At 44.5% G+C, this 27,653-nt stretch overlaps 4 protein-coding genes across 8 annotated transcripts; 3 read left to right on the top strand and 1 right to left on the bottom strand.

The window, feature by feature from the left end:
* Nucleotides 1-2,042: 2,042 nt before the first annotated feature.
* LOC1278763 (PDZ and LIM domain protein 7) lies at nucleotides 2,043-7,817 on the top strand. 5 transcript variants are annotated; one of them, XM_061649887.1, is made up of 5 exons: nucleotides 2,141-2,818; nucleotides 4,180-4,331; nucleotides 5,773-5,843; nucleotides 6,871-7,462; nucleotides 7,523-7,817. In XM_061649887.1, the coding sequence occupies exons 1-5, from the start codon at nucleotides 2,669-2,671 to the stop codon at nucleotides 7,635-7,637; spliced, it is 1,080 nt and encodes a 359-aa protein (XP_061505871.1). In that variant the 5' UTR covers nucleotides 2,141-2,668; the 3' UTR covers nucleotides 7,638-7,817. The 5 variants fall into 5 exon arrangements, with proteins under 5 accessions (XP_061505872.1, XP_061505871.1, XP_003436664.2 ...); XM_061649888.1 differs by lacking the exon at nucleotides 4,180-4,331 and having other exon boundaries at nucleotides 2,043-2,818; XM_003436616.2 differs by lacking the exons at nucleotides 6,871-7,462; nucleotides 7,523-7,817 and adding an exon at nucleotides 6,106-6,789 and having other exon boundaries at nucleotides 2,158-2,818; nucleotides 5,773-5,912.
* Nucleotides 7,818-7,970: 153 nt separating this feature from the next.
* On the top strand, nucleotides 7,971-8,595 carry LOC1278762 (probable small nuclear ribonucleoprotein Sm D2). Its single transcript, XM_318388.5, has 2 exons — nucleotides 7,971-8,106; nucleotides 8,178-8,595. Coding segments are annotated over exons 1-2 (360 nt in total). The 5' UTR covers nucleotides 7,971-8,104; the 3' UTR covers nucleotides 8,536-8,595.
* On the bottom strand, nucleotides 8,583-9,724 carry LOC1278761 (proteasome subunit alpha type-6). Its single transcript, XM_318387.5, has 2 exons — nucleotides 9,471-9,724; nucleotides 8,583-9,381 (listed from the first exon to the last, which is right to left on the bottom strand). The coding sequence occupies exons 1-2, from the start codon at nucleotides 9,544-9,546 to the stop codon at nucleotides 8,717-8,719; spliced, it is 741 nt and encodes a 246-aa protein (XP_318387.2). The 5' UTR covers nucleotides 9,547-9,724; the 3' UTR covers nucleotides 8,583-8,716.
* Nucleotides 9,725-19,341: 9,617 nt separating this feature from the next.
* On the top strand, nucleotides 19,342-25,639 carry LOC1278760 (battenin). Its single transcript, XM_318386.6, has 5 exons — nucleotides 19,342-20,328; nucleotides 24,122-24,285; nucleotides 24,401-24,559; nucleotides 24,657-25,026; nucleotides 25,108-25,639. The coding sequence occupies exons 1-5, from the start codon at nucleotides 20,104-20,106 to the stop codon at nucleotides 25,534-25,536; spliced, it is 1,347 nt and encodes a 448-aa protein (XP_318386.6). The 5' UTR covers nucleotides 19,342-20,103; the 3' UTR covers nucleotides 25,537-25,639.
* Nucleotides 25,640-27,653: the final 2,014 nt, after the last annotated feature.

The raw sequence follows: 27,653 nt of genomic DNA, 5'->3' as shown, positions 1-27,653 counted from the left end.
ATAAATGTGGTTTTGGTTAAAGTTCTCTATCTTCTACTTCTTCTATTTGGCGAAACGTCCTACGCGGACATGCGGGCTTATACAGGCTTTCGTGACTTAATACATAACCATGGTTATGCAGTGCACGCAGCCGGATAGTCAATCCTTTCTACAAGGAGACGGTCAATTCTAGGTATGAACCCATGACGAGCATGTTATTGCGTCGTACGAGTTGACGACTGCACCACGGGACCGCGCCAAAGTTCTTTTCAAAGGACTACGAAGCAAATAGGAAGAATAAGAAGGAATTTTAAAAGGTTTCGCAGGCAATCACTGCCTGGTAAGAGGATGGTGTCGATGTTGTGGTCCAATTTGCAGGTGATGCATATATCTGCAGTATATCCATGGCATTCGGTTAAGATGTGGCGGACGGTGATGTCGACGCCACAGAAACTGCAAAGTGGTGAGCTAGATTTTGCAATAAAAAGGTGTGGGTGAGTTGGGTATGTCCAATCCCAAGTCGTGATAGAATTCTCTGGTCTTGGTGTGATGGATGGTTTCTCCATGGTGGTGTTGTGGTCTTGATGGTTCTCAGGAAAGAGCGGCTGCTGCTAACCCAAAAAACATTCCAGCTATTGGAGATGAAGCTGTTTTGCCAAGGCGAATGAAGTCACAGCGTGGAAGAGTGTTATGGCATAGGTTGGCCGGCTTATTACGTCCTGCGTTGATTAGTCGGTCTGCCATTCCCTTTCCCTGAATACCTGTGTGACCAGGAATTCAACAGAATGTGACTTGAATGACTTGGGGTGAATTCGGTATATTTCAGAATTGTTAGATGTTCGGGCCACGAGAGTGCTTGAAGGACACTTGCACGGCCGGTGACGATCATGTTGGGGTTGTCTCTGCATAGGCCTTCGTCAGCTGTAGTAACCAGGGCTATTGCTTCTGCGGTGAAGCTTGAGGTATGGTCTGGTAGCCGGATGGCGCTATTGTTGATGCTGGAGTAGATTCCACTGCCAGTAAAACCGTTTTGTACTGATCCGTCAGTGTAGACCAAATGGTGGTTATGGTACTTTTGCTGAACAAGTTCAGTTACAGTTGGCAATGAGAATATTGCAACCAGCCCGAAACTGATTTTTGATGGTCCAATGTGTAATCAATATTTACTTAAGCTTCTAAATTACTATATTCCGCACAACAATAGGCTTGACAGGGTTGTCCAACACACTCGATGGAGCAGATCGCTCGAGTGACGACGAAAGCTTTCATCATCATGTGGTTCGGTTCAACATTTGTTTCAACAATGTGAAAGATTTCCTTCAAAATTAGTTCCGAAATCTTTAAAATTTTGAGTTTGGAGAAAATTTTACTTCAAAATAAAGTTAAAAAATACAGTATTCTAATTACGGACATTAAAGCAGGATTGCCAGAAAATTATATCGAAACATTGCATGAAATCATGCAATCATGAAGCAAGCCAAAACAATTCTCTCGACACAGAGAGGAACAACGTGTGCAGCAAAACTGTTCATAACAAATGATTGAGTATAAAGCAATATATTATACAAAAGACTTAATGGGGATCAAATGTAAATGTAAGCATTTTATGCAAACATTTGTAAGATGTTTGTATCGTTGTTTGCAGCACTAATGTATGTTGAGCCATAGAGGATATAGTCAATTTGTCATGGATGTAATACAGTGGTTCCGTGGTAGAGTTGTCCATTCGCACGACTTAGCAACATGCCCGTCGTGGGTTTAAGCTTCGTATGGACCGTCCCCCGTAACAAGGACTGACTATCCGGCTACGTGGTACTGCCTGTAATAAGTCTCGAAAGCCTGTATAGACTGACATCGTAAATGTCGTTACACCAATGATAATAAGACGAAGATACGGTGACAATATAAAACTTACTTCTATTCATGTTGCATTTCCCAAAATGCTATGTTGCAAGGATACTTTAATGATCTAAATTACTGCACGAACTGATTTACACTCTACAGTTGTCAATAAAGCACACATACCAACATACATGCATAGCATCGGTGATGCACATTCGTCGTGTATTAGACATCTAGACAAAAGACTTCTAGTGCATTCCACCCAAGACGAGTCAAACACCAAACGACGCATCCCGAGATTCTTCCACTCGCGGCCGACAACGACCCGAGCAGTGCATTCCCAATGCTTCGTGTGCAGCGAGGGAGAAGGAGTCTGCCTCACTAAAATTATCCACACCGCAGATAGATTAGACTGGTGGTGCCCAACCGGTGCGCAACTACTACTGCATACGTGCAGCGAGACGGTGATTTATCGATAGCTATTGAGCGACAGAATATTGATCCAAGTGCATCGTGCAAGCTCTATAGTCCGGGGTGCAGTGTGCTCGATAGCAAATGACGGGAAAGTAAGTTCCTTCCAGCGTCGACTCGTGTGATTCAAAGGAGTATCATAGACCACCGATAGACGACAATAGTATTTCATTAGTGATAGGTTGTCGAATCTGCGCGCGTGTTTGTGTGTGTGTGTGTGTCTGTGGGTGAAAGTAGGCCACGAATACGTAATCATCATCGCAGCTTTGCATTAGGACGACGATCGACACGCCCTGTCCTGACCTGGCATTGACCAATTGAACGGAAAATCATCCTTCGCTCATCGCGCGGCCCATTACATCATTCGATCGTGACCATGCCCGAATTCGTGATTGAAAAGCGCAATATTCCAGTGCTGACCGTGTCGTCGCGGGATGGCCCAGCGGCGAGCGAGAACGGTGACAATCCGCTCGGATTCCGCATCACCGGTGGCGCTGACTTCGAGATGCCCATCACCGTGTTTCAGGTGAGTTGAGTTTCGTCGTGAACTTGGCTAGTTGGTCGTTGGAGCGCGCAGCACTCCAGGCGAATAACAAGAAACGCCCTTGTCGGATAGTCGGAAGATCGTTCCATTGTTTCGAAAGCCCGTTCTTGGCTGCTGGTGAACACCGTGACACCACCGTGCGGAGCGAGGACTGATGAGGCAGTAGAAGCGCGCGGCGGCGACGGGGAGTGCGTACTCCGTGAACAAAAATAGCTCCCGACTGCCACTGAATCGATGCTGCCGCAACACTGCGTACGCTGAACTCGATCATCGGTGATCTGGCGCGTTGGTGCATGGCCCGGCCGGTGTCAGCAGTACAAACGAGTACGGTACGCAACATTTGCCGGTGGCCACGTCCCGCGACAGACACCGGCGATGTTCCGGCGATAAACATAACCTAGCATTCGAACAGTTGAATTGAGCGCGCGGTGTCGCCAGCTTGGAAGGTGGAAAATGCATGCCATGCGCACACGCGCGCACCAGACGAGCGGAGAGTTTTTGTAGGCCCATGCGCAGCTGACCAACCGCAACCACAATCTACTGAGAGAGAGAAAGACTGCTAAAGAGACTGTGACTGGTGTGATTTTTCGTTCTTATGAAAAGCGTTTCGAAACAGTTTTCGACGTCACCGCCGACTTACATTGACATGCCAAACAAACTCATAAAAGATGATCCACTGCTGCTCATCACGTTGCCGATCTACCGTCACGAAACCCCCCCTCATCTCTACACAGAAGCTTTACATATTGCCCGGGGGTGGCAATACACAGACAATGACATTATTTATATACCCGCTGGCATATAAGCGTGTAGACGAGGATAACATAATTTCAAAACCGTATACAATAATACACCGGGAACACAGGGGCGCAACAAACATCACTTAAAGAACGCTGTAAACTCACCCCACAAGCACACGCTCACAATCAAAACCCTCCCGTTTGCTATCTCGAGAAAAATCGTGCAGGGTTGCGACCCCCGGGACCGAACCATGCTGCTGTCCTACTGGGCGCAGTGTTACGTGGATTGTCCCAGCTGAAGGAGCGCAAACCGTTGCAGAAATCGTTGCAGTACGGATACGGTTTTATTTGCAAGAGGAAAGCTAGATTGAAAGCCGCACGACTCGAGCCCGCTAGTAGCAGAGCGCGATGGCACTGGACGAGCCGAAGGTGGCACCGGAAGGTGGTGACCAGCAGCCACTGGGCAGCGATGGAACGGACGCGAAACGAGACGACGCGCCCGACTACTACAAACGACCCAAGTTCAAGCGAAACATTATCCCATTCGACACGGAGGACCTGTCGGTGCGAGTAATCCGGGAACGCTTTCTCATCCCGAACCAGGTGTCCGAGGGCAGCCCGGCCCAGAAGGCGGGCCTCCAGCTGGGCGACCAGATCCTGAAGATCAACGGGGCCGACGCATCGGCCATGCGGCTCGCGACGGCCCAATCCGTCATCAAGCAGGCCGGCGAACAGCTGCAGATGATCGTAGCAAAGTAAGCACACCACCGTACATTACGCACGTTACCCCGTTTTTGTGACCCTGCGTTTGTTGTTGTTGTTGTTGTTGCTTGTCCGTCCGTGTTGTTCTTACATGTGCACAGAGGAAGTGGTCGTGCGCCGGGCTGTGGGAAAGGAACCACAACACCCGAGCTACGGGGTTCGTTCGTCAATAGCAAGACACATCGCCCCGGTGCCGCGTAGCGTAGAAGCGCGAGTGTCCCCGTGAGTGAAGAGTGATTATTTTGCTGATAAAAATAACCGGACATTTTTCGTGAAAATCTCGATTGCCTGAGACAGAGGAGGAGGAGACGGCTGTAGTTGATTCCCTAACTGCCCGTACGGCAGTTCTCGGTTCGCCCCAGAGCGCGCCCAATTCAGAGATGGCATGGCGCAATTTGCTTCCCTTGTGTGCCCTAGTTTGCTGAAGGACGGTGTAGAATAAGAGCAGCGACGAGTCAAAAGGTTCTTTTCATGTTTCATACGATACTGTGTTCTTAGAAACTGGTGATTTGCGTTAAAAGTAAAGAGTGGACAATTTCCCTCAACAAAGACCGATCGTCGATCGATCTTCGTTCGCAAGATGATCGTTTACAAATAATTTCACAAAAAAAAAAAATCATTTGCTATCACAACAATCATTGAACGAGGTACGCGGCCCTGCTTCGAAATTCGATCAATGAACCTGACGATATTCAAACATCAACAGGTATTGAAGCAGCCACTGCTCACCCACGTGTGACGTCACGTGTCACCTGTTTGCGCCGCAAAGGAAATTGATGCATGTCACCGTATCTTTGAACTGGGGCAGCTTGGGGACTTTCGCCGCAGCTGGCAGGGAAAACCGAACAATGATATAAGCGAACTTCAAAATATTGTTATCCGCGATCGGGGAGGGGTGGTGAGATGGCGGATTGTATAGATCCGTTGAACCAGAAATAGCATTTTTGCTTTGGTATCGCGTCGTTCGGCCTAGCCGCGACCAAGTGCGTTTGTGGACGTGCATGATGCGGTGGCTGGTGGCTATCGCGCAAACGCCTTATCGAAGTGAGGTAGGTTTCCGTTGCCCACCACCCAATCTGCCACCTCCTCCTCCCCTGGTGGCACGTCTGTGCGCATTCATTTTAGTAATGTATTTTGCTTCATGTGGATATCTATTTTGATCTCAATTTGTGGCCAAACATTAACACGGTCTTTGAGAGGGGGTTTGTGTACGTCAGAGATGGAGGCGCATGGTGCGGCTTATTGCGGAGTATTGCGTTGTAGAAAATTACATCCAACAATCGTTACACGAATTGTGCATCTGTTTCGCTGTAAGCGTTCTGTAATTACCACAATAATGCATGCCTAGACATTTCCACCATGCGAAATCGAGCGCATTACCGACAGACGTTTCTCCATTTTTCTCCGATTTTTTGTTTGTTTTGCCACTTCCAGAGACGACGAGAACAACCGCAAGGCGGAAGAGCAGGGCCAGCCGAAGGAAACGCGCGAAGTTAAGTTCGCAGGTAATGAGCAGGAGCCGGCGGCGGATGTCACTAACAAACCCGCTCCCCAACCCAAAAACGACGAACGTGGTATGTGCTAATGGCTTGGCCCTCCTCCCCCCATTTCCCCATAAATTGTCCAAAAGCGCGGTCCAGTTAGCCCCGGGCCTATCCCCAAAACCCGGGGCCGACGGATCGGCACTAACTCTGTACTACTTTTCCCCTCGTTTTCGGCCCGTTTGCCGTTACGCACCTGTCGTTGTTGGTTGCCCGCGGACAACAGAAAATTGGACGCAACCCCCGGAGCGCAAGGTATGGCATCCGATCGTATGGCAGCAGCCACCGCCCCCGATTCCACCGGATCTATACGGCAAGGATGCGCCGCACCAGCAGCTGATCGCCAACATCCGCCGGTTGCTGACGGAGACGCGCACCAAGCCGGAGGAGCGCCAGAAACACATCGAACGGATGATGCTTTCCCTTCCCACTGGCTCTCGGCGAGAGGGCGAGGAGGATGAGGAGGAACCAAAGCCGGCCCCGAAGCCGAAGAAGAAGAAGAAGAGCAAGGCCAAGAAGGCAAAGGCGGCACCGCGAACCCGTCTGGACAGCGAAACGTCCGAGGATGGATCCGTCTCGGAGCTGACGGGTCCGGCCGCTGCCGAACCGGCCGAAGATCCGATTCCGGAGGAAGCTAGTGTCGAGGCTTAAGGGATGCAGGAATGGTTCGCCAACTCCCCCTTTCCTACGCACGCACAGTGGCACACACATGGTTTACTGTTAGGCGTAAATAACAGACTTCTATCTCGTATTTTCCAGCAAATAGGGCACGCGCATATAGGGAGTGTATTAAAACCTGAACCGACTTTTTCTTTTTGTTTTGTTAAACTCGTTTGTTCCGCTTTGATCAGTGTACTTAACACCTCCGATTTGTTCTGATGTTGAATAAAATCGTTCTCTTTTTTTCGTACCGACCTTTTCGTTCGAAATGTGTAGAGAGGAGATTTGTGGTCTCACTTACCGGGTTCTATTTTTTTGCATCCCTTGCCAGTCCCTTGCGATAGCCGCCGTTCCAGCTTCGATTCGACGGCGTCGTCAACATCGTTGTCGGGGCATGATCACCGCTCCCTGTCCTGCGAATCCTGCGACAGCCTCAGTGTGCTAGCGGTCGAGCAGCAGTTGCGCCAAATGCAGCAGCAGCTGAACGAGATCAGCGTAATACCGATGCAGATACAGGCGACGCTGAGCTTTCTCACCCAAACTCTGTCCAAGTTTGCTCCGCCCGAGGTACAGCGTCAGCTACCGGAGGCTTTGCGTGCAACGACCGCCCAAGCGACCGAGGAAATGGACGGGTTTGTCAACGGTACAGAGTCATCTGGAGAGAGAGATGCGGCGCAGGACGACAGTGAAGGCGATGAAGCTAACGACGAGGAAGCATATGCCATTACGCTGGAGAGTTTGTTCGATGAGTCGGAGGTTCTTGAGACGATACCGGCGAGAGCCGATGAAGTCGAAGACGACGAGAACACTACCGAGGAACCTGAAATCAGCGAAGAGGAGCGATCGAGGATCGAAAAGCTAGAGCGTGTAATTAAACTACAGAAATCCTGGCCATGGAGTCAACAGGAGAAGCCAATCCATAAGTAAGTGTATCGCCTACCTCTGTTGCGTCGAATGCTTGCTGATGTGCTTTTCTGTTTTAGGCGATCCAACTGCCATTTGGTGCCGAGCGTAGCGCTGGAACGGTCCAAGATCAAACAGCTCACTAACATGGATTCGCTGCCATTTTACAAGCATGGATATCTTACGCGCGTTTGAGCAGCATGTGGGACAGGAAGGAGCAGGAGCAGCGGCGTGTTTTGTTGGAAATGTACACTTTTTTAATTTTCTTAACCGATAAAGTTTTTGTTTTAAGGAGAACATAATCACGTTCGAAGGAAAGAAAATGTTGAAATGACTTCAAATAAAGCATTATAGTTATACTTTTCTTCACTAAAACGCCCGGGCTTATTTTTTTTTGTGAGTTTTCTAAGAAATTAAGGAAAACTATGCAATCTCGATGACAGTGGATGACAAAACAGTAGCGCGCGATCAGCGAAGAATTTCTATTTGTAGATATCTTTGAACAGCTGTCAAACAAGAAAATTTGAGGCGGCCAAATCCAAAAGGCGGCCGAAAATCAGGCAAAGGCGGCTAGACGCCGTGCAAAATGTCAAACACACAAAAAAACCCCTTCAGCACCGCATCACGCTTTAGGCAGAAATATATTCATACAATTTCTTTAAATGTAAGTTGTTTCGCTACAAATGTGTTGATTTTATTCTTTTGCAATAACTGAACCGCTTCGGTTTCTTTTAGGGCGCTTGCGAAACCGAAATCCGAGCTAACTCCCGAGGAGCTGGCGCGCCAGGAGGAGGAAGAGTTCAATACCGGCCCACTGTCCGTGCTAACGCAGTCGGTGAAAAACAACACGCAGGTACTGATAAACTGCCGCAACAACAAAAAGCTGCTAGGGCGCGTGAAAGCGTTTGATCGCCACTGCAACATGGTGCTGGAAAACGTGAAGGAAATGTGGACGGAAATCCCGCGCACCGGCAAGGGCAAGAAGAAGGTGAAGCCCGTCAACAAGGACCGGTTCATCTCGAAGATGTTTCTCCGGGGCGATTCGGTGATTCTTGTCCTGCGCAACCCACAAGCAACAGCGGCCGGCAAGTGAGCTCCGAGTTTCCGCGCGCAAACCCAATAAATCTACACTAGCTTAAGTAATTTCGTACAATTCGCGTGTATTATGAATGTTTGTTGGAACGGGAATACAAAACGAAAGAACCAGCAACCGTGTGTACGGAAAAGAAAAATGTTCCCCGTGCGATGAAAAAAAAGTCAACGCAAAGGCGCGCTTAATCCTTCTCGGCGATTGCCGTCAAATGCACTTCGATTTCATCCTCAGTTAGAGTGCGGAATTCCGGCTTCTCCTTGCTCACGATGCCGATCTCGATCTCGGTCGGCTTGAAATCGACCGCCAGCACGGTGGACAGGCAGGTGATGGCTAGCTGGATCGTTTCCTCCTCACTCAGCTCGGCCTTGCGCTTGAGTTTCTTCTCCAGATAGCTGTTGGCTTCCGTCTGCTTCACGCCAACCGAGATCGCGTGATAGCCGCAGTAGTACCCGGCCGGGTCCGTTTTGTACACAGCAGGACCGTTTTCGGCATCGAATGCTATCATCACGATGCTGCAGCCGAGCGGACGCATCTCGGCATTTTGCGTGTAGACTTGCGAAATGTCCGCCATACGGCGGCACAGCACATCGACCGGAATTTCGTATCCGTACTTGTACCGCCAGTTGGCCGCTTCGTATCGTGCCCGTTGCACCTGCGAACGGCTGTCGGCGATGCGTCCCGTCATCACACATCCGATCTCACGGGTAATACGGTACAGGTGGGTCACGGTAGCCGGGTCGATCAGCTTGTCGGGGATTTTCTTCTGCGTCGCTACCACGGCACAATCCTTTCCCTTGAGCGCGATGGACGTAAGTCCCTCCTGATTAATAGCCTTGAAGGCATACTCTGCAAAAGGGGAAAACGGGCAAACACAGTTAAACCCAGGGACGATGGTAATGACAGTCGGCGCTGCCGCTACGGCTCCCCATACGTACCAACTTGGTAGAGACGGCCTTCCGGCGAAAAGATTGTAATATGGCGATCGAAGCCCGCGCTGCTTCCACGAGACATTTTCTTGCCGGGAACGGTTTTACTGGCAAAGGGAGAAAATTATTCCCAAAGGTCGTGCAGTCAACAATACTCGCGAAACTTAACAAACGGTGTAGATGACCGACGAAACACGAAATTGTGGGGTTAAGATGATTTGTTGTTTTCAGACTGGCCGTGTTTGATGGAAATCCAGGTACGGAGCATGCACACTTTTGACATTTCGTCGTATGACATTAGCTTTCAAGATGGCCTGGTACAGTGATGAACATAAAATAAACACCGTAGCAACTGGATAACTTCCGAGCTTTTTTTTCCTTTTTTGCAAAATAATCGTTTGAACATGTTTACACGAAGAAGGCTCTTGCTTCTATAATCATAAAATGTTTATGCACACTGATATTATAATAGATACGGGCAGTGGAGACCTTTTCAAAAATATATTTTTACTGTAAATTTCAGACGTGGTGCCAGTAGCGTCATCTAGCGAATGCTAGTCACACTAGTCATTTTCATTCCTCTCTATGGTATATTCCACGATCAACGAAAGCACTAACGGTAGACAATTTAAATGAAAAACAGATTCCACATCAAATAAAAAAAAGGTTAGTGACATCGAAAACGTTACCAAGCGAAAACTATAGAAAATGTAGAATGCATTTACGGTATGAATGTAAGAAAAGAAAATTTAACCAAGCGTTTTTTTGTATATTCAGTGAGCAAAGAACGACCAACCTTTTGAGATATTCGACCGACACTGGTATAGTAATATTAATATTTTCTACTTACAAATTAACCAACCTGCAATCCCTGTGGACTTGCCAAACCAAACCCGTTCCACTGCCATCGCCTTAATTACAAAATCTTCACGGAAGGGATACGTCTGCCTAATTGGATTACCCCTTTGATACACTTCCCATCGGCAATGCGGCACAGCAAAGCCGAACCGTGCCAATCCTTGTGGCTTTCGCACCGTGCTAGAAGCTTTTGATTGAGCCGTGCGCATGGGTGTCATGCATCCTTTTGCGTTACGATATTTCCTCATTAAAAATGCATACTGAGCGTCATATTACATACGATGTTCATTGGAGGATACCAATTTGATCGCTCGCATTTGGGCTAAGGTCAATTGCACGCCCGAGCAGGAACTTCAATTTTGGCCTGGTATCGTTTTACCTTGAGCCAGATTTGCAAAAGTGAGCCAGCATTGCCAAATGAAACTAGGCGTGAAACCAAATATTGATGATGATGAGAGTTCTGACGTTGGTATAGCAGTTTCTGCTACGGTACATAAGCCAGGAAATAGAATTGCACGGTCATTCAAAAGGGGAATCTATAATTTCTACCCAGTTTCATACAAAACTGGCAATCGAATGCAACGGTTGCAGTTTCGTTGCATTTTAAACGCAAGATACTTAAAAAAAATGTATTACGCGAGCTGCACTGATTGCCAAAAATGATTGTTTAGGGACATTTTTATGTTACGTTGGCTAGTGCGTAACGTTTTTAACCTTGATTAGAATTGAAAAAGAAGCGGTTAACGATTAATTTGCAAAACATGATATGATCGAAACCTGTGTTTTATATTTAAAATTTGAAAGGGACATTTAATGAAAGTTATCTACATTATACTTTCTATTTATCAATTTAGAAAGACCACGGGGCCGGTCTGGTGGTACAGTCGTCAACTCGTACGACTTAGCAACTTTCCCGTCATGATTTCAAGCCCCGAATGAACCCCTTATGTAGAACTGACTACTTTGTGTAATCAGCAAGTCACAGAAAGCCAAAGCCATTAGTGGTACAGGCAGGCCTTGACCGACAACAGTTGTTGTGGTAAAGAAGACAACGAAATGCCACGTGGGTCGTAGTTTTGTAACATTTGGCTAAGAGTACATCAATTAGTTGCTAAAAGCCATACCCATAACTGGTTAAGGCAGGCTAAATACCAAATTGCGTTTCTTTGGATACATAATAAGAAGAAGATAAACTTACTTACTTACTTATCCGGCACTACAACCGCTTAGACGTGTAAACGTGTAGACAAGTCGGGACCAGAATGTAGATATGGATATATTAAAATCGAAAGAACCAGCATAGTGATTAAATGATCTCAACGCATGAAGAAATGGATCGTTTTGGCCATACCCAGTAACGCGAGTTTGTATGTGCAGATGTGGGCGGGAATGGAGGCTAAAGGCCGGGCTACATTGATCGTACTCCGTAGTGTAATTTCGATTTTCACTAGCGCATCTGGCGGCGGCTGGTGGAAGCTTTTTTTCGTCTACAAGGGAATGGTCGTGCCGGATCTCAAAATTAATTAGTATTTTCGCCGTTTTTCGATGCGAAAACGGCTGAAAAACTTGCACAACATATTCATCTATCAATTACAAAGCTTTTCCAGTCCAGTTAAGGTAAAAAACATGGAAAAATAACATATTTTCTGAAGCGGCTCCAAATTGTTTGGAAAAATGCTTCGGTCAGCCGCCGCCAGATGCGCTAGTGAAAATCAAAATTACACCAGAGAGTACGATCAATGTAGCCCGGCCTTAAGACTAGGGACATACAAATTTATGGAGGAGAGAAAGGAAGTTGCGTCCATAGTATTGGACAGGATATTCGCAACAAAAATTGCTCTCGCCTGTGCGAAGCGCTCTTCTAACCTAACCAAACCAAGCATAATAATAGAAATAATAATAGAATTGCATACAGTGGCATCGGGACACTAGAGTTTCGATTAAAAGCTCTAATTGCAATGCGAGTAAACTTTTTTTCAATTTTTTTTTATCTTTGCATGGCGGTTACGCTGGCCGGTACAGTGTACGATACCGCTCACGGTCTTTGCTGTGAACTGATTTCTCTATAGCCTGAGATTTCTGCCAAATGATCGGTTGGTAGCCAGCGATGCGTGCAAGGAGCAACACAGCTGCCTAACCTTTGACCCAAGATAGGTGAATTCTGGGAGGAGGAGATAAAATAACATGGACAAATTACAATGTAATATCAACCTCATTCTTGCTCAAAAGGTAAATGTTGATTAGAATAAGCCACTACTAAGTAGAAATGCATTTAAGTTAAAATTTCGCATTATCTTATTATTTATCGATGTATCTGGAGGTCTTCTTCTTCTTCTTCAGTTTGTCGAGGTCGTTTGACGGTTCGGAACTGAAATCCAGCTTCCTGGGCCCTTCAGTACTAGTCCGCTATTGTGTTAAACACAACCTCTGTTGTTTTTGGACGGCATCAAAGGCCATATGTCCTCTTTCTATATGTGATTTGTTTTCTGAAGTTTTGTGTGTGTTGTCAGTTTATGTTGTTAGGTTAAGTACTTCGTCGGTTTATTATGTCATGTAGTTTAAGCGAGACGTTTCAGAAGGATATTCGGTTAGTTTTTATAAATTTTATCACCATTTTCATTTTCTTTTTATCTTTCGTCTTCCAGGCCTTGATGAAGTTTTGTTCATTTATTTTTAACTGGTCTTCTCGTTCCATGTCGAATTTGTGGCAATAGAAGACTCTGTGACTCGCTGTGTCCTCTATGTTACAAATTGCACATGTTCCTCTGTCTATGAGCTTCATTTTGTGTAGCCAGAAATTCCCATAATCATGGCCTGCTATTAATCTATTAAGTGTTTTGATGTCCTTTGCTGGGATTTTTAGTTTATAGTGCCACATTTTATTTTCAATTGAGCTTTGGTATCTAGCAAATTTTTTCCCTTTGCTTCGGCATAGTTCAGTGTACCATGTATTAGTCTCGTGGTTAGCTCTCTGTTGGAATAAATTAAAAGCATCTTTTAATCATAATTTGTTATTTATCACAGTTTGTTTACTAAGACTATCTTTGGCTAATTGGTCGGCAATTTCATTTCCAGCTATTCCGACATGGCTTGGGATCCATTGGATTATTGCTCGAGTGACTTCACAGTTATGTAGTATTCTCCCGAGGAGTTCGTCTATTCGGTTTTCTTCTTTGGCTGTATTTAGTGTTTGGCATGCTGATAGACTGTCTGTGTAAATGGCAATATTATTCCATCGTTTTTTCGTCGACATCTCGAGTGCCAGGTCTATTGCGTAGAGTTCTGTAGTGCTTATGGATGTTAGGTGTTGGAGTTTCTTTGATATTTTGAGTTCTTCAATCTGAGTTTTTACATAAATTCCTATGCCACAATTTTCATCTTTTTTGCTGCCGTCTGTATATATTTTTATGCCCTGATGTGAGTTGATGATTTGCATGCTTGTTTGGTAAAGGACTGTTATGTTTAAATTGTGTTTGTTGGTGTCAATGCCTGGGATGATCGTGTTAATATTGATGTTTTCGGAAGTGGATTTTGAGTGGTTGAAATCATACTTAGTTATGTTGTTGAAGATGAGTTTGTCAGTTATGTATGTTTTTTCTTGAGCGGTTAGATTTCTTGATGTGATTGGGAGTGGCTGAGATGTTGTGGTGAAAAAGGAATGTGCTATTGCTTTGCATAGTTGTTTTTGCATAAGAAGTTTAGATCGTATGTGGAAGGGCATTTCTGCTGCTATGGCGTGGAGTGTGTTGATCGGAGTAGTTTTTGTGCAGCCTGTAATTTTCCTGAGTGACAGGTTAATTATCGTGCTCACGGTGTTGAGTTTGTTCTTGTTGGCATTGCTACTTAGAGTTATCCCGTATTCCAGGGTACCCCTCACAAGAGCTTGGTGTAGTTGTTTAGCTTTTTCTGGATTTATGTGGTTGGATTTGTTGCATACGGCTTTAATGAAATTCATTTTTTTCTGGGCTTTGTTGATTTGGTTGTTAATATGGGAGTGGAATTTTAATCTGTTGTCAATTTCTATACCTAGGAAGTGGTGGGAGTTGACTTGTTCAAGGGGAGTTCCGTTTAGTGCTATTGTTGTGTGAGTGTAGTTTTTGGAAAATGTCATGAGTTTTGTTTTTGCTACGTTTATTTCAAGTTGAAGGGAAGATAGTGTGTTTGCCAATTGGTTCAGGGCCCGTTGTGTTTTTGTTTGAGCTGCTGGAGAGGTGATTGCACTTCCAATTAATGCGAAATCGTCTGCATATTGGATTATTTTTACATTATACCGGTTTAATTCGTGACAACCACTTGTATACAGGTTGAAAAGCAGTGGTGAAAGGACGTCCCCTTGGGGCAACCCGTTAGTTATCCTTCTCTTAATCGATTTACCTTCAGCAGCGATCTCTACCAGTCGGTTTGAGAGGAATCCTTCTATCCATCTGATATCTTCGTGTGGTATCATTTTTCCGGAGAGGATTTTTGTTAAAAGGCCAACATTAACACTATTGTAGGCGTTTTTAATGTCAATAAAAACTACTGTAGTGTGTTTGTTTTTTCTTATGTTATTTTTTAAAATGTTGGAGAGTGAATCAATTGCGGAGGTTGTGGGACGGTTTTTCCTAAATCCGAAGGATGTGCTGGGGAGGATGTCAAACTTATCTACGATGTGGTTAATGTTGTGTAAGATGGCCGTGTTTGCCACTTTCGTTATAGTAGGAAGCAAAGCTATGGGTCTGTGATTTGCTGCTAGACTGAGATCCTTGCCGGGTTTTCCAATTGCTACGATTTTTATTCTTCTGAGCTTTTTTTCCACGACTCCTCTTTTGTACATGTCATTGATGTTTCCGATTATGGCTTTGGTGTTTTCGCTGCTTAGTAGTTTCAATGTTTTGTACGATATTTTGTCAATACCAGGAGCAGAATTCTTTTTTGAGTTTAGGATATTTTGCCATCTGTTGTAGTCAATTAGATTTTTATCGCTTATGAATCGGGGTCTTGTTTCATTTTTTTTTTTGGTTTGATGAACCGAAATGAATTTTTAAGAACTCTTTTGCTAGGGATTCATCTGTGGCAATCTTGTTTGTTCTGGCAGGTTTATCTTTGAACATTCCCAAAAGAGTCCAAAGGTCATCCATAGAGGATTGAGAATCGATCAAGTCAAGTTTTTCCTCGATTCGTTTGGTTTTTGATTTTTGTTTTGCGAATCGAAATTTGGCTGATTCTTTCTTGTACTTGATTTGGTTTTCGATCGTCCGATTTTGGTTATAGTCTGTTCTAGCTCTGCATTTCTCTTCCCATGCTTTTTGAACGATATCATTCCACCATGATTTTGGGGTGAACGGGGTCTTGATTTTGTTTCTTAAAATAATTTTATTGATATCTTTGGTAATTGAGTTGATGTCAGATTTGTTATTGTATGGTAGGCTGGATATTTCTTCGTCTATTTTTTTCTTATTATAAACTATGATTTTTTGTGGGGGAGGTTTGAATAGGTTAAAATTGGTGAATATAACCCGATGTCCACTATTACCGATGTGTATGTCTGAAACGTTCCTTTGAATATGTGGGGTTATAGCTAGAGAGGTGATTGTCAAATCTATTGCTGAGTTACTTTTGTTTGGGTCTGGGTTAATGAAAGTCTGTTCGTAGTTGTTTATCACAGTTAGATTGTTTTCGTTAATCTCATGTAAAAGGATGTTTCCTTTTCCGTCACACGTCTGATTTCCCCATTCAGAGTGATGAGAGTTAAAATCACCCATAATTATTAATTTGTTATATTTCGCCAAGCTTGTGATGCTAAGGGTTAGTAAGCTGCGGAATGTTGCGATTGGTGTGTTGGGTTTAACGTACACCGAAGCGATTACTAAGCCTGCTTGCTTTATACGAGCGGCTACTATCTGTATGTATGGGTTAGGGGGAATCACTTTGAGTTTTTCTGTGTTTAGCTCTGTGCGTATTAATATTGCCGCTCCTCCGTAACCATCTTCTCTATTGTCCGATATTAGTTCATAGTGTGGGATGTTTATTTTCCCTATGGCTTTATCATCCAACCATGTCTCCTGCAGGCAGGCTACATCGATCTTTCTTTTTATTAGCAATTCTCTAATTTCTTCTTTGTTGGCTCTTAGTCCCTGTATGTTAGCTTGTAATAATCTGGAGGTCGAAACTCATGCACACTGCTAAACGATCGAATCTCTCTGGCAACTCATGTCCAAGATAATCTCATTTTTGTGAACATCCATTGTAGAAGCTTTAAAATCCAATAGTGTTTAGCTTCAAATGATAAAATACTTGGGGCGGGTTTATGCCGGATACGAAATGTCTTTTTTTATGTCAAGACACTAAAACATGAACGAGTAAAAGCACACAAATCTCGAAAATTCCAAGTAGAGAATAGTTTGATTAAAAGTAAAATTTACTTACCCGATGCTCTATTTCCGGTCTGTAGCAGTTAATTAAAATTGGAACAGCCTCAGGTATGTTGCCAGTACCGTTTTGTGCCCATTAGCACACCATTGACGAGCATTAGCACGAGAATAGCCACTTGCAATGGTATCACCAGCAAAAGCTCACTACACTCCTCATCCTTACCATACGGTAAATAAAAGGCCGGAAACCGGAATGTAACTACTCTTGAAACACTTCCGGGAACTTTCATCAACGCGCGAGGCAAGGCAAACGGAGAGAAACGAAGCGAAATAAAATAAAAAGGTGTAGCTATTTGTCGCCCTTAGTGATTGTGACATAGTACGGATGAGTTCGTTCCCGTTCCGATGCCATTTTTTCCCTCTCTTCTTCTCTCTCTCCCTTTCTCTCTTTCTCTCTCTCTCTCTTTCTCGCTCGCTCGCTTGTCCATTGGTTTGGGAGAAACTACACATTACTAGTGCACTTGCTTCTCCCTTCTAATGCTGTCCCCTTGGTGTTGTGTCTACTTACCCACGCCCAAATAATCTTCCCGGAAGGCCATGGTGGTGGTGTGCTAAAAATAGAGCTCACTCACCCCGTTGTTGCTGTGCGTGATTTATTCCCCCAGCACCCGGGGATAGCAGGGGAAAAGTTTTTTCCCGTGACATAGTTCGAGGAAACCGAACCGTGTGCGGCCGCCGTCCTAGTCGTCGTTGTCGTTCCAGCAGTAGTAAATGTAGCAGTGAAGTGAATATCGAAACCCGTGGGCATCAGTGCTCTTCTCAGTCTCAGACTCACCACACACGGCATCATCATTTGCAGGAAATAATATTGTTGCCTAAGAAGATTGCAGCTGTGGCTGGGTGTATGTATGTCCACGTGCATCTCCACCGACACGACATGCAGTTCTGCCGACAGTGGAATAAAGTTCTAGCAGCGCGCAGCAACTCAGAACTAGGCATGTCGGTTTTGCCGAATGTGACAAACAACAGCAAATGCACGAAAAAAACCCTTTTGTCAGCTATGCCGACGCAACTTCGGAAAGGTTTGGCCGGGTGCATCTGTGAAGGCGGAAAAAAAGAGTAAATCTGAAGTGCGCTACGACGATGTGCAACATTCCATGTCGTGGTTAGCGTGAAGGGGAAAGAGTAAGTTTTGCATACTTTTGTACGTGCATCGGGTACGCGGACCACTAGAGTGGGGGGGGGGGCATCTGGAATATCCGGCAGCAAACATACAGATGCCGAGCAGTGCTTTCGCATACTTTGTACGCTCTTTGGCAGAAGCGCTCAGAAGGTCCTGTAGAGCGTCTCTCGTCCCACGCAACTACACAACGATACCATCACGGACATTAGCCCGCCCGTGTGGCGGGCAAAAGAAGGCAAAGAATTTAATTAATTACCATCTTCACGGTGGGCAAATGGGAGCAGCTGGTAAATGCTTGTTGATACGTCCCGTGTTACAGGGCAGACAAGGTGCGATTGGTGAGGAATTTGGCTTTTATTTGTTATGCTGTTACCTAGTGTGGGATGCAATACGCACAACCCCCCCCCCCCTCTTCCGCACAAGCATGTTGGTTGGGTGAATCAATAGAAAAGAATCTAATTACCACGCCGCGGTGAATAGTGGGAGGCTGTCGCGAGATAAATCATACTTTTCACCATATTTATCAAGCGCTATTCATGTATGGGCTATGTTTCGGGAAGAGGGTGGATTTATGTTGCGATTTATGCTATAATTTATGTTCATACAACATACATTTCATCACGTAATGAAACAAAATCCTTTTTTTAAACGTAGTGTTAATGTGGGAGATTTAGGAAGAATTTAAGAACGAGCTTTTTGGGCATAATGTTTTTGTTTTGTATAATTTTTTATTTCATTTCCTGCATTCTTATTATGCATTCTTATTATTTTATTATTTTTTATGCATTCTTATAGCATGTTTGGGTAATTTTCGTACATTCCATAAAGCTATATAAGGCTTAATACAATTTATAGATAAGCTTTTAAAACATGTATGTTTTGGCATTGGATATGTTTACTATATTTTGTATATTCATTCAATATAACATTATTTATATGTTGTTATCCGTTGAAGAAAGATCGTTTGATGGGCTTGACCGGAGGAAGTTGTTGAAGTTGTCTTGCTTGGAGTCTTGTCTGAAGAAAATTGAGTACGTCAACTAAGATGAATGACACAGTAGTAGGTACAAAAACAGTTCTCCTAGAAAGTTCTACATTAGGGCATAAATTCTTTAGATTTATGATTGTATGGAAAAATTAAAATATATAAAAATAAATTTTCAGAAAATATGGATAAAAAAATACTTGCAATTGATGTGCAAAATTGGTTATAGAAAGTGTACAATCAAAAATTAAAAATATCCCGAGAGGTCAAGAAAGTTATGATGTCATAGGAGGTCCATCCAGCAATTGTTGGCAGGTAGTTGATTTTCAGTAGCACAATTTCATGTATTTAAGATGGATTTACACCAATACACGGGGAAGCTTATCACTGTGTTCGTAATGTGTTCGTACAATTGCATCTTCTTGTATTTCACTCCACATTTTTTTGGAAGCATTTTGATGAATGTTTGCAGCATAGGCGCATTATCAACATTGCGAGTCTGTGTTCGTTCACCCTGGCACCCAGTACCACGTGCGTTCCGATCAACCGTTCGTCAAGCGAGTCGTTTGCAGCATCGCGCATTACTTTCGTCCAAGCCAAAGCACCACTGATAAGAAAATTGGCAATAATTTGTGGTTCCCTTCGAGCCGTAACCAATCGTCATCGAACGACCCGTACCCGATCGCTGTGTTTGACATAGCGGACAGCATTCGCCAAGCCCTAAGCGCGTCTCGAGGGTCTCAGTTGGACACAAACGTGTGCGTGTGTAGTTTGCGCGGACTGTACGGAACGCACGGTGGGTTCCCTCGCGAACAAAGTGGAAGTGGTCACCGCACCACACATCGTAGTTAGTCGTTTGAGTGCGTTCGGTCTGAGTGGATTGCGCACAACGCACCCCGGTGCTGGTCCATCCGAACGGCTGACAGTGAACGCGTGTGTCTGACCGCGTGTGACGGCCTTGGAGGTCACAGGCGTTCGTGAACGGGGGCCCTTCTGCATTGTTGCACGCGTTGTTACTGCTGGCGATTGGTTTACAGGGCAACTGGGTAACCCGCGCAATGCTAGCGTTTCGATAAAGTAAAGCAACAAAGGAAAAGGGCCATAAAGTGTTTGTGGGTGTGTGTGTGTGTATCTGTTCGGATGTTTGTGCAGTGCTGATAGCACCCATCCAGACCGAAACACTCTGTAAAGTCAAAGTCAAAGAAAGAAGTGTGGTAGTTCCCATTTACAACCCCGAACCAGCAGCAGTGTGTGATATAAATAATGACGGACATCGGCGAGGCAACGTCCCCGTCGGTCGTGCCACTGACGGAGAACGATCCAGACCAGGCACCACCGAAAGACAAAGGCCTTTGGCGCGATCTCGTGGCCTATTGGATACTGGGACTGTGCAACAACTACGGCTATGTGGTGATGCTGACAGCTGCGCACGATATTCTGAAAGAGCTGGAGGGGGGAGACGGGCACGCTAAGAGTGCATCGCCGTTGGTGAGTAGTGAAAGTGGCTAGATGCGTTGGATTGAGTGCACTGTGAAGTGTGTGCAACACGAGGTTGCGTTTTCAACACCACCAACACCACCACCACGATGTGATTGATGTACGGTAGTAGTGGTGTAGTGGCAGTGTTTGTTTATTTGCAAACAAACGTGCCTGTCTGGCAGGTGTTATGATCGCACTTGGAAATTTTTAATGGCGAAAAAAAAGGTTCAATGTGTTACTGGGTCGATGAGCTGGCGCTTCTTAAACGGGGATTCTCCATTAACTACGAGCGACACGCTGCAGTGCCGTTTAAAACGAGCATTGTGATCACGATCGTCACGTGGTGTCATCCGTTGGATTGCCTTTTCAGATAGCGCCGTACGACGGTTGAATGATTGATTAGCCGATTCTTCAATATCTCAATGTCTCGGTCATCCGTACGTACCCGGCGATAAGCGAACCTTGGTCCCATGGTGTGAGACCTTCCGCGACGCCTTATGGTGCGAGTCGGCGTGATCTGCTTACCGAAACGATACGGCTTTGCGTGTGCGGGTGTTGTCCGAGGACACATCTTTGGGCTGGGTACTCAATTGATAGTGTCTATCAGCGTTGTACATGGCGGGAGTGGAACGAGATAAAGGTTAATTAAAGGCAAAGCTCAACCATAGGGGCGCACTGTTGTAAACTCTTGCCGGTGTACTTACTGAAGATTGCAGCAAATCAACAACTGTCTGGCGTGGTTGGTGGTGGAGATATGAATCGCGTCCAATACTGGATTCAACGATTGCACGATTTGGGCATTTCATGTAATAAGTCAGCATCGCGGACAGAAGCGGACTTAACCTTCGGGTTACGATTGGAACGATAACTTGGTAAATTGAATTACTATCTCGGGCGAGAATTGGGATGTTGTTGCTTGTCGATTGTTATAATTGACGGGATGTTTGAATTACACACTTCCTCGTTTGGTACGATTGGTTATCATGGTAGCAAGTGCGATAAATCAAATGAATCTTTAATCTTATCTATTCTTTTTTTGTGGAAGGTGTAAAATAAATTAAATTGTTGAACGATAATGAAAACTAATGGACAATTACATCCAATGAAAATCCGTAGCAAATTGAAAATAATGTATGCTTTGGATCGTAAACGTTCAGTTGGTGCAGGGAAGAAACTGAATGTGAAACTAAACGTTTTATTAAAAGGTGAAATGTGTGGGACATTTTCTGTGGTTCCACCGTTGAATTTGAGAAGCTTTTAGTGTTAAAAATAAAATAAAAAATCATAAAACAATTAAAGGTTGATGTATGATGAATTCAAATTTGGATCGTTATGGGTTAATATTTTATATGGACTGAGCCATCAGACAGTAATCAAACTATGAATAAAAACCAACTATGAAAAAAAGATATTGAATATGAAGAGCTAATAGATAGAAGACAAAATGCTTCAAGATAATCTTAACATAATAATTAGAAATTATAAGGAAAGATTCTATACGAACGAGTGGAGAATTGATTTAGCATTTGATTTACCCTAGTGGAAAGTTATTATATGCATGCAGCTTGAACTGAAATTACGCACATTCAACACCACTCTGCACACTTGTTTGCTAACATATACAAATAATGCGGCTAAAATTTTTAAATCAAAATTTGGCAAACTCCTAGACAATGAATGTTAATGTTTCTCATTAAACGCATTCTAGGACCATCAGTATCGAATGGCCTATCGAGGCTTCAGCAATACATTAAACTGAAACAAATAGAATCACTAGGCTTAACATTTCATAAAGCCATTCCGTCTTGTAGCTTTCGGTGTTCATATGTAAAATGGATCAAACGTACTGTTTTACGGTGTGCTATCATATTACCATAACTCTATATTCATTGCTGAGGAAGTTGTTTAGCAAATATCTATGCATTCATAAAAACCACCCTCACCTATCGTTATTAACAGTAGATTCCAACTGAACAGTGTACTGAACTGACTATGATATTACTTCCTGCAAACGATACCGCCTTTACAACAGACCCTTCCCTGCGTTGAGTCGTAATTGACATGCGGCTGAAATTCGTACCATTTGCGAATGGAACACCGTCGCACTAAGCTGCACGCGGGTATAAAGCACCTCCGGGGAGTGTCTATTGTTCTTTGAACGAACCTACGCTTTCCACGAACCCGTCCAGCTTTGGTCTAGCTTTCGAAACCACAGAACTCACCGAGCCTCGCGCATCCGGTTGTGGCAGTGGAGCATTTTTTTTTTCAACTAAAAGGTTTCAGGACCGTTTTGCTGTGTCGAGGATTGGAAAGGGTTTGGAAAATTGCTTGTTTTGAGAGATCGGCTTTGAAAGTTCGTCTTTCGTTATGGCGTGAGCCTTATCAAATGTCGGCACACTGTCTGATAGGCTTGTCAGCTTTGCATCAGTACAGTGCAGATAATGTTACAAACATAGAGAGAGATAGAGAGAGATAGAGAGAAAGAGAGAGAGATAGAGAGAGAGAGAGAGAGAGAGAGAGAGAGAGAGAGAGAGAGAGAGAGAGAAAGAGAATCTTATACAGACATATTTTTAGCCTAGCCAAATGGAATATTTTCTTCAATTAATACAATGAAAATGGTTAACTTAAGACTACAAAATTCTCATATAATTTTTATCACACGTCGGGTTTTACCTTTTACTAAAACATTGAGTATTTATCTATGTATTATAACATCAAAAACCATTTAAAGCGAAACGCCATTCATCCAGGCTCCTCGGGACTTGACCTCGCCCGGATACTTAGATAATACTAATAACAGAGCTAATGTTGTTTATACACAAATCCCTAAAGGCTTTAAAAGTGCCTTCATGTTTTGCAAAAACGTGTCAAGTTTTTAGGATTATCTCGTATGTTTAGGATTATCACGTATATTTAGGCAAAATATTTGATTTTTTTCATTAAATTTATTGTTTTTCGGTGTAAAATTAATTCTAATAGCGGTTTATACAAACATTTTGCTCGGCACACCATGCTTCCGATTACGCTCGAAAAAGAGCGAATGCCTCAATTGAAAGTCCAATGTAAAAATTCAATTATACAAATAAATTAGGAACGATAAATGATTGCCCAATTGCCCTTTTTTGTGAAGCAATGATACTGCAATGAAAGGGAAAATACTTTAAAAAATCATATTGTATAAACTATTATCAATAGTATTCATAAAAACTGACAAATTTATCTAAAGCTACCATTACTATTTCGAAAATAAAAAAACAACATTACAAACAGAAGACATAATTGAAAATCATTTCACGGAAAACCATACAAACAGAATGAAATATTCCATTCCATTTCATAGCGAGTAAGCGTGTGTAAGCGACGAGTGTATCAAAAGGATAAAAGAATGGAGAATGAACAAATACAATCTACACTTCCACTTGTAGAATGCACCACTGTGCAAGTGTGCAGAATTTCGAATTTGTACCGCCATTCCTGCTCCAGATCTCAAATAAAGTAATGCTACAGTTTTGCCCTTCCCCTTTGGACAGAGACGCCATTTAAGCCACAAAAAAGCCCGAACTCGCTTTCACGACTGAACAACTTTTTCGCCTCTACTTAATGAGTCACGATACTTTTCCCGCTGGGAACGCGCCCGTGCTAGGGAACGCTAGGATGCATCCGTTCGTGTTCGTTGCAATATCACTCTTCCCATCCCATGCTAATAACTGCAAACCTCGCTCAATCTGTTGATGGACCTGCTGGAAACGATTTATGTGTAACTCTTTCATCTCGTTCTCATTTTTTTTCTTACTCTTCCCAGGACGGCTACGACGTGGCTAACACAACGGCCCGGGCCGATGACGTTACGTTTGGGTACGAGGCACGTCCGTGCAACAAGCTCTCGACCGGTGCAATTCTCCTGGCCGACATCCTGCCGGCACTGGCCGTCAAATCGATTGCATCGTTCCTTCCGCTGGCGAAACAGTACGTGTTACAGCAGAACCCGGGCAAACTAGCTTGGGGAGAAAAACTTCCAGCTGGGTACACTCTCACGTTTTGCGTTCTTTTTTGTGTATTTTTGCTTTCCACTCTACCCTAGTGTTCGAATTTTCCTATGTGTTGCGGCAGCCGCCGCCGGCTTTCTGCTGACGGCCTTTGCCACCGTCGAATGGGTGCTGTTCGTCGGCGTTATAGCGACCTCGTTTTCATCCGGGCTCGGCGAGGCCACCTTCCTCGCGTACGCAACATACTTCAACAAGTCAGTAGTCGGGCGAAGCTTTTATTAGTTTTTAATGAGCGCCTGTAACGAGTGTGTCCATTTCTCGCCATGCCGTATCGTGCATTCGCTCTTCTAGGAACGTTATTTCCACCTGGTCCTCGGGGACGGGCGGGGCCGGCATTGCCGGGTCGCTTTCGTACACCGGCCTGACGGGACTCGGACTGACGCCAAAAACGACCATTCTCATCATGCTGGTTGTGCCGGGGCTAGAGGCGGCCGCCTTCTGGTTGCTGCTGCGCCACAAAGACACGGACAAACCGGCGGACATTTCCGAACAGGAGGCTGGGAATGAAAAGCCAGAAGAGATCGACTACAACACACTGCCGGAGGACGAGCGGCCGCTTGAGAACTGGAATCAGCGGCTTCGGTACATTCCGTCGCTGTTTATCTTTATGATTCCTTTGATTCTGGTGTACCTGTTGGAGTACTACATCAACCAGGGACTGGTGAGTGGCCGCAGGTTGGGTGTGGGAAGTTGATGAAAGATTGACATTGACCGTCCTTTTGCTGCACACCTTATTTCACAGTTCGAGCTGGTGTACTTCCCCGGGATCTGGTTGTCCCAGTCGGCACAGTACCGATGGTATCAGGTGATCTACCAGATCGGTGTGTTCATTTCGCGCTCGTCAGTCAACCTCATCCAGTTCCGACAGGTGTGGATCATGGCGGTGTTCCAGTTCCTGAACGTGGTGTACTTCACGTTCGAGGCGGTGTACTACTTCACGCCCTCGATCTGGATTATCTTCGTGCTGATCCTGTGGGAAGGTTTGCTTGGTGGCGGTGGCTACGTCAACACGTTCTATCGCATCCAGACCGATGTACCGGCGGCCAGGCGCGAGTACGCGATGATGGTTACGTCCATCTCGGACTCGGTCGGCATTGCACTGGCCGGTATCGCCGCCATACCGTCACACAATGCGATCTGTGATCTACCGGTGCCCGATCGGTTGCTTTAACAGGACACACATCTACCTGTGGGGTCTCCTGTGGGATGGGGTTGTTTTATAAGCACAAAACATTTAAATAAATTCGCCTATGTAGCATTTTACGCTTAGTCAACGAGTGAGTACTTATAATTCTTATTAAATAACTGTTTAGAAAGGTTTAAGCTCTTAAAATGCTTTCAGCCGGTCGGCCGGGAGTCGGCCGGAGTCGGAGTCAGCCGGAGTCGGCTGGAGTCGGAATCGTTCAGAGTCGACGAGAGTAGAAGACGGCCGGGAACGGCAAATGTTCGGGCGGGAGATGACCGATGAATGGATGCTGTTGCAAAGCAAGGATGCTGTCGTCGTTAAGCGTTTTTCTTACCGTGCAACCAAACATCCAAACAGGTGCAAGAAAGCATAAGCTACTCTGACCCGTTGGTGCAGCGAGTTTGGGTCGGGTCGGGTCGGATTGAACCTATCGTGACTCGACCCGACCCGAACTCGCTGCACCAACGGGTCGGAGTCGCTTATGCTTTCTTGCACTTACACATCATTCTGGTCGACCCGAATTCGCTGATCCTGCGGGTCTGAATGAACCCACCTTGGCCCAACCCGACCCAAACTCGTTGCACCAATGATTCGGAGGCGCTTATGCTTTCTTGCACCTACTGGAGTTGTTGCACCTACTGAAACTACTTGTACCTTTCGGGTCGACCGGAACGACTCCGGGTCGCTTACGGATGGCTCCGACCCGATAGGTTCGGGTCGACTCGCCCAACACTACTGGGTACATACATTTAGGCGTGAAAAGTTTCAGACATGTTGATTTTGGCTATTTTTTCACGCTTCACGGCGTCAAATTTTCTCGATATGTCTTGCTACACGGTAACGCTAATTAATCGGAATATTGCTCATTGTACACCAAAACAAAGAAAATTCAATTCTCCAACTATTGATTATATAAAACATGCATTAATAATTAATAAAATGCGTATAAATATTATTCCCCGGTGACTATTGTTTTTCACCGTGAATAAAACGTGAAGTTCTGAGTGAAGCGAAATACAGGGTTTTCGAGGATTATATAGACATGTTCAGCGAGTTGTAGATTCGTTCAGGCATATAATAGACTCTTTCAGCGAGATATAGAATTGTTCGGAAGTAGGCGTAGACATGTTCAGCAATTCTGCAGAGCTGTCATTTGTTTTGTTTACACACTGTGCCGCAGGGTTCAATTTTTCATTCTTAAAAGTCCTAAAAGTAGCTAATAATCATTCCCCAAGCTGTTTAAAGCATAAATTAGTTGAAAAAATCTTATTTTTTCGAAAACTGTTTGTTTGTCTCCTGATGAGAATGATCCAAGCTGCAGTCCAAGGGGTACGAAAGTGACAGCTCTACAGTATAACCGAACATGTCTACGCCTACTTCCGAACAATTCTATATCTCGCTGAAAGAGTCTATTATATGCCTGAACGAATCTACAACTCGCTGAACATGTCTATATAATCCTCGAAAACCCTGTAAATTATGGAATAATGTAAATCTTAGTTAAATGAAAACGAATTTAAATGATAGATTTAAACATCAGTTTCAAACACATCAGTATTTTTGATACTACGCTCGGTATCAAATGGTTATGGAAATACAGGTAATACGTTTCTACTCTTGTTCTCATTTGGCGCGACAACCACTGGCGTTCTAGGCCTGCATTTACCACAACTAGGCAATGCTATCAGTCAGTCCTAAACAGGGACGGCATGGTACTATCGGGTCTTGTTTTTATTCCTATATTGTTTGTTTTGATTTGAGCTTTAAATTATCGCCGGCAGAGTGACTGAATTCGCCAAATATTAATTAAAAAATAAACAGTCAGCGTTTCACCAGGCGATTTCGCATTCACTTCGACTGTAACGCGGGCTTAAGCAGGTTACTGCGGTTACTGCTCATACAATTGTTAATGTGTTTGTTATTGTACTTTCGAGTCCATCTGCGAGAAGACCATCTCGCAGTGAACTGCAGTAAAGTGGTAAAAAAAGTGTCAGGAAAATAATCCATGATGGATTCCATTCATGCGTAAAGGAAATAATTAGCTTAGTAACCAATAAAACTTTGTTTCATATTGCATATATACAGGCGCTGTATATTCGATT

The sequence above is a fragment of the Anopheles gambiae genome, chromosome 2, assembly GCF_943734735.2.
Source record: "Anopheles gambiae chromosome 2, idAnoGambNW_F1_1, whole genome shotgun sequence".
NCBI classification, from domain to species: domain Eukaryota; kingdom Metazoa; phylum Arthropoda; class Insecta; order Diptera; family Culicidae; genus Anopheles; species Anopheles gambiae.
The sequence above is the reverse complement of the archived record's forward strand: the minus strand, read 5'-3'. Positions and strand labels throughout refer to the sequence as shown.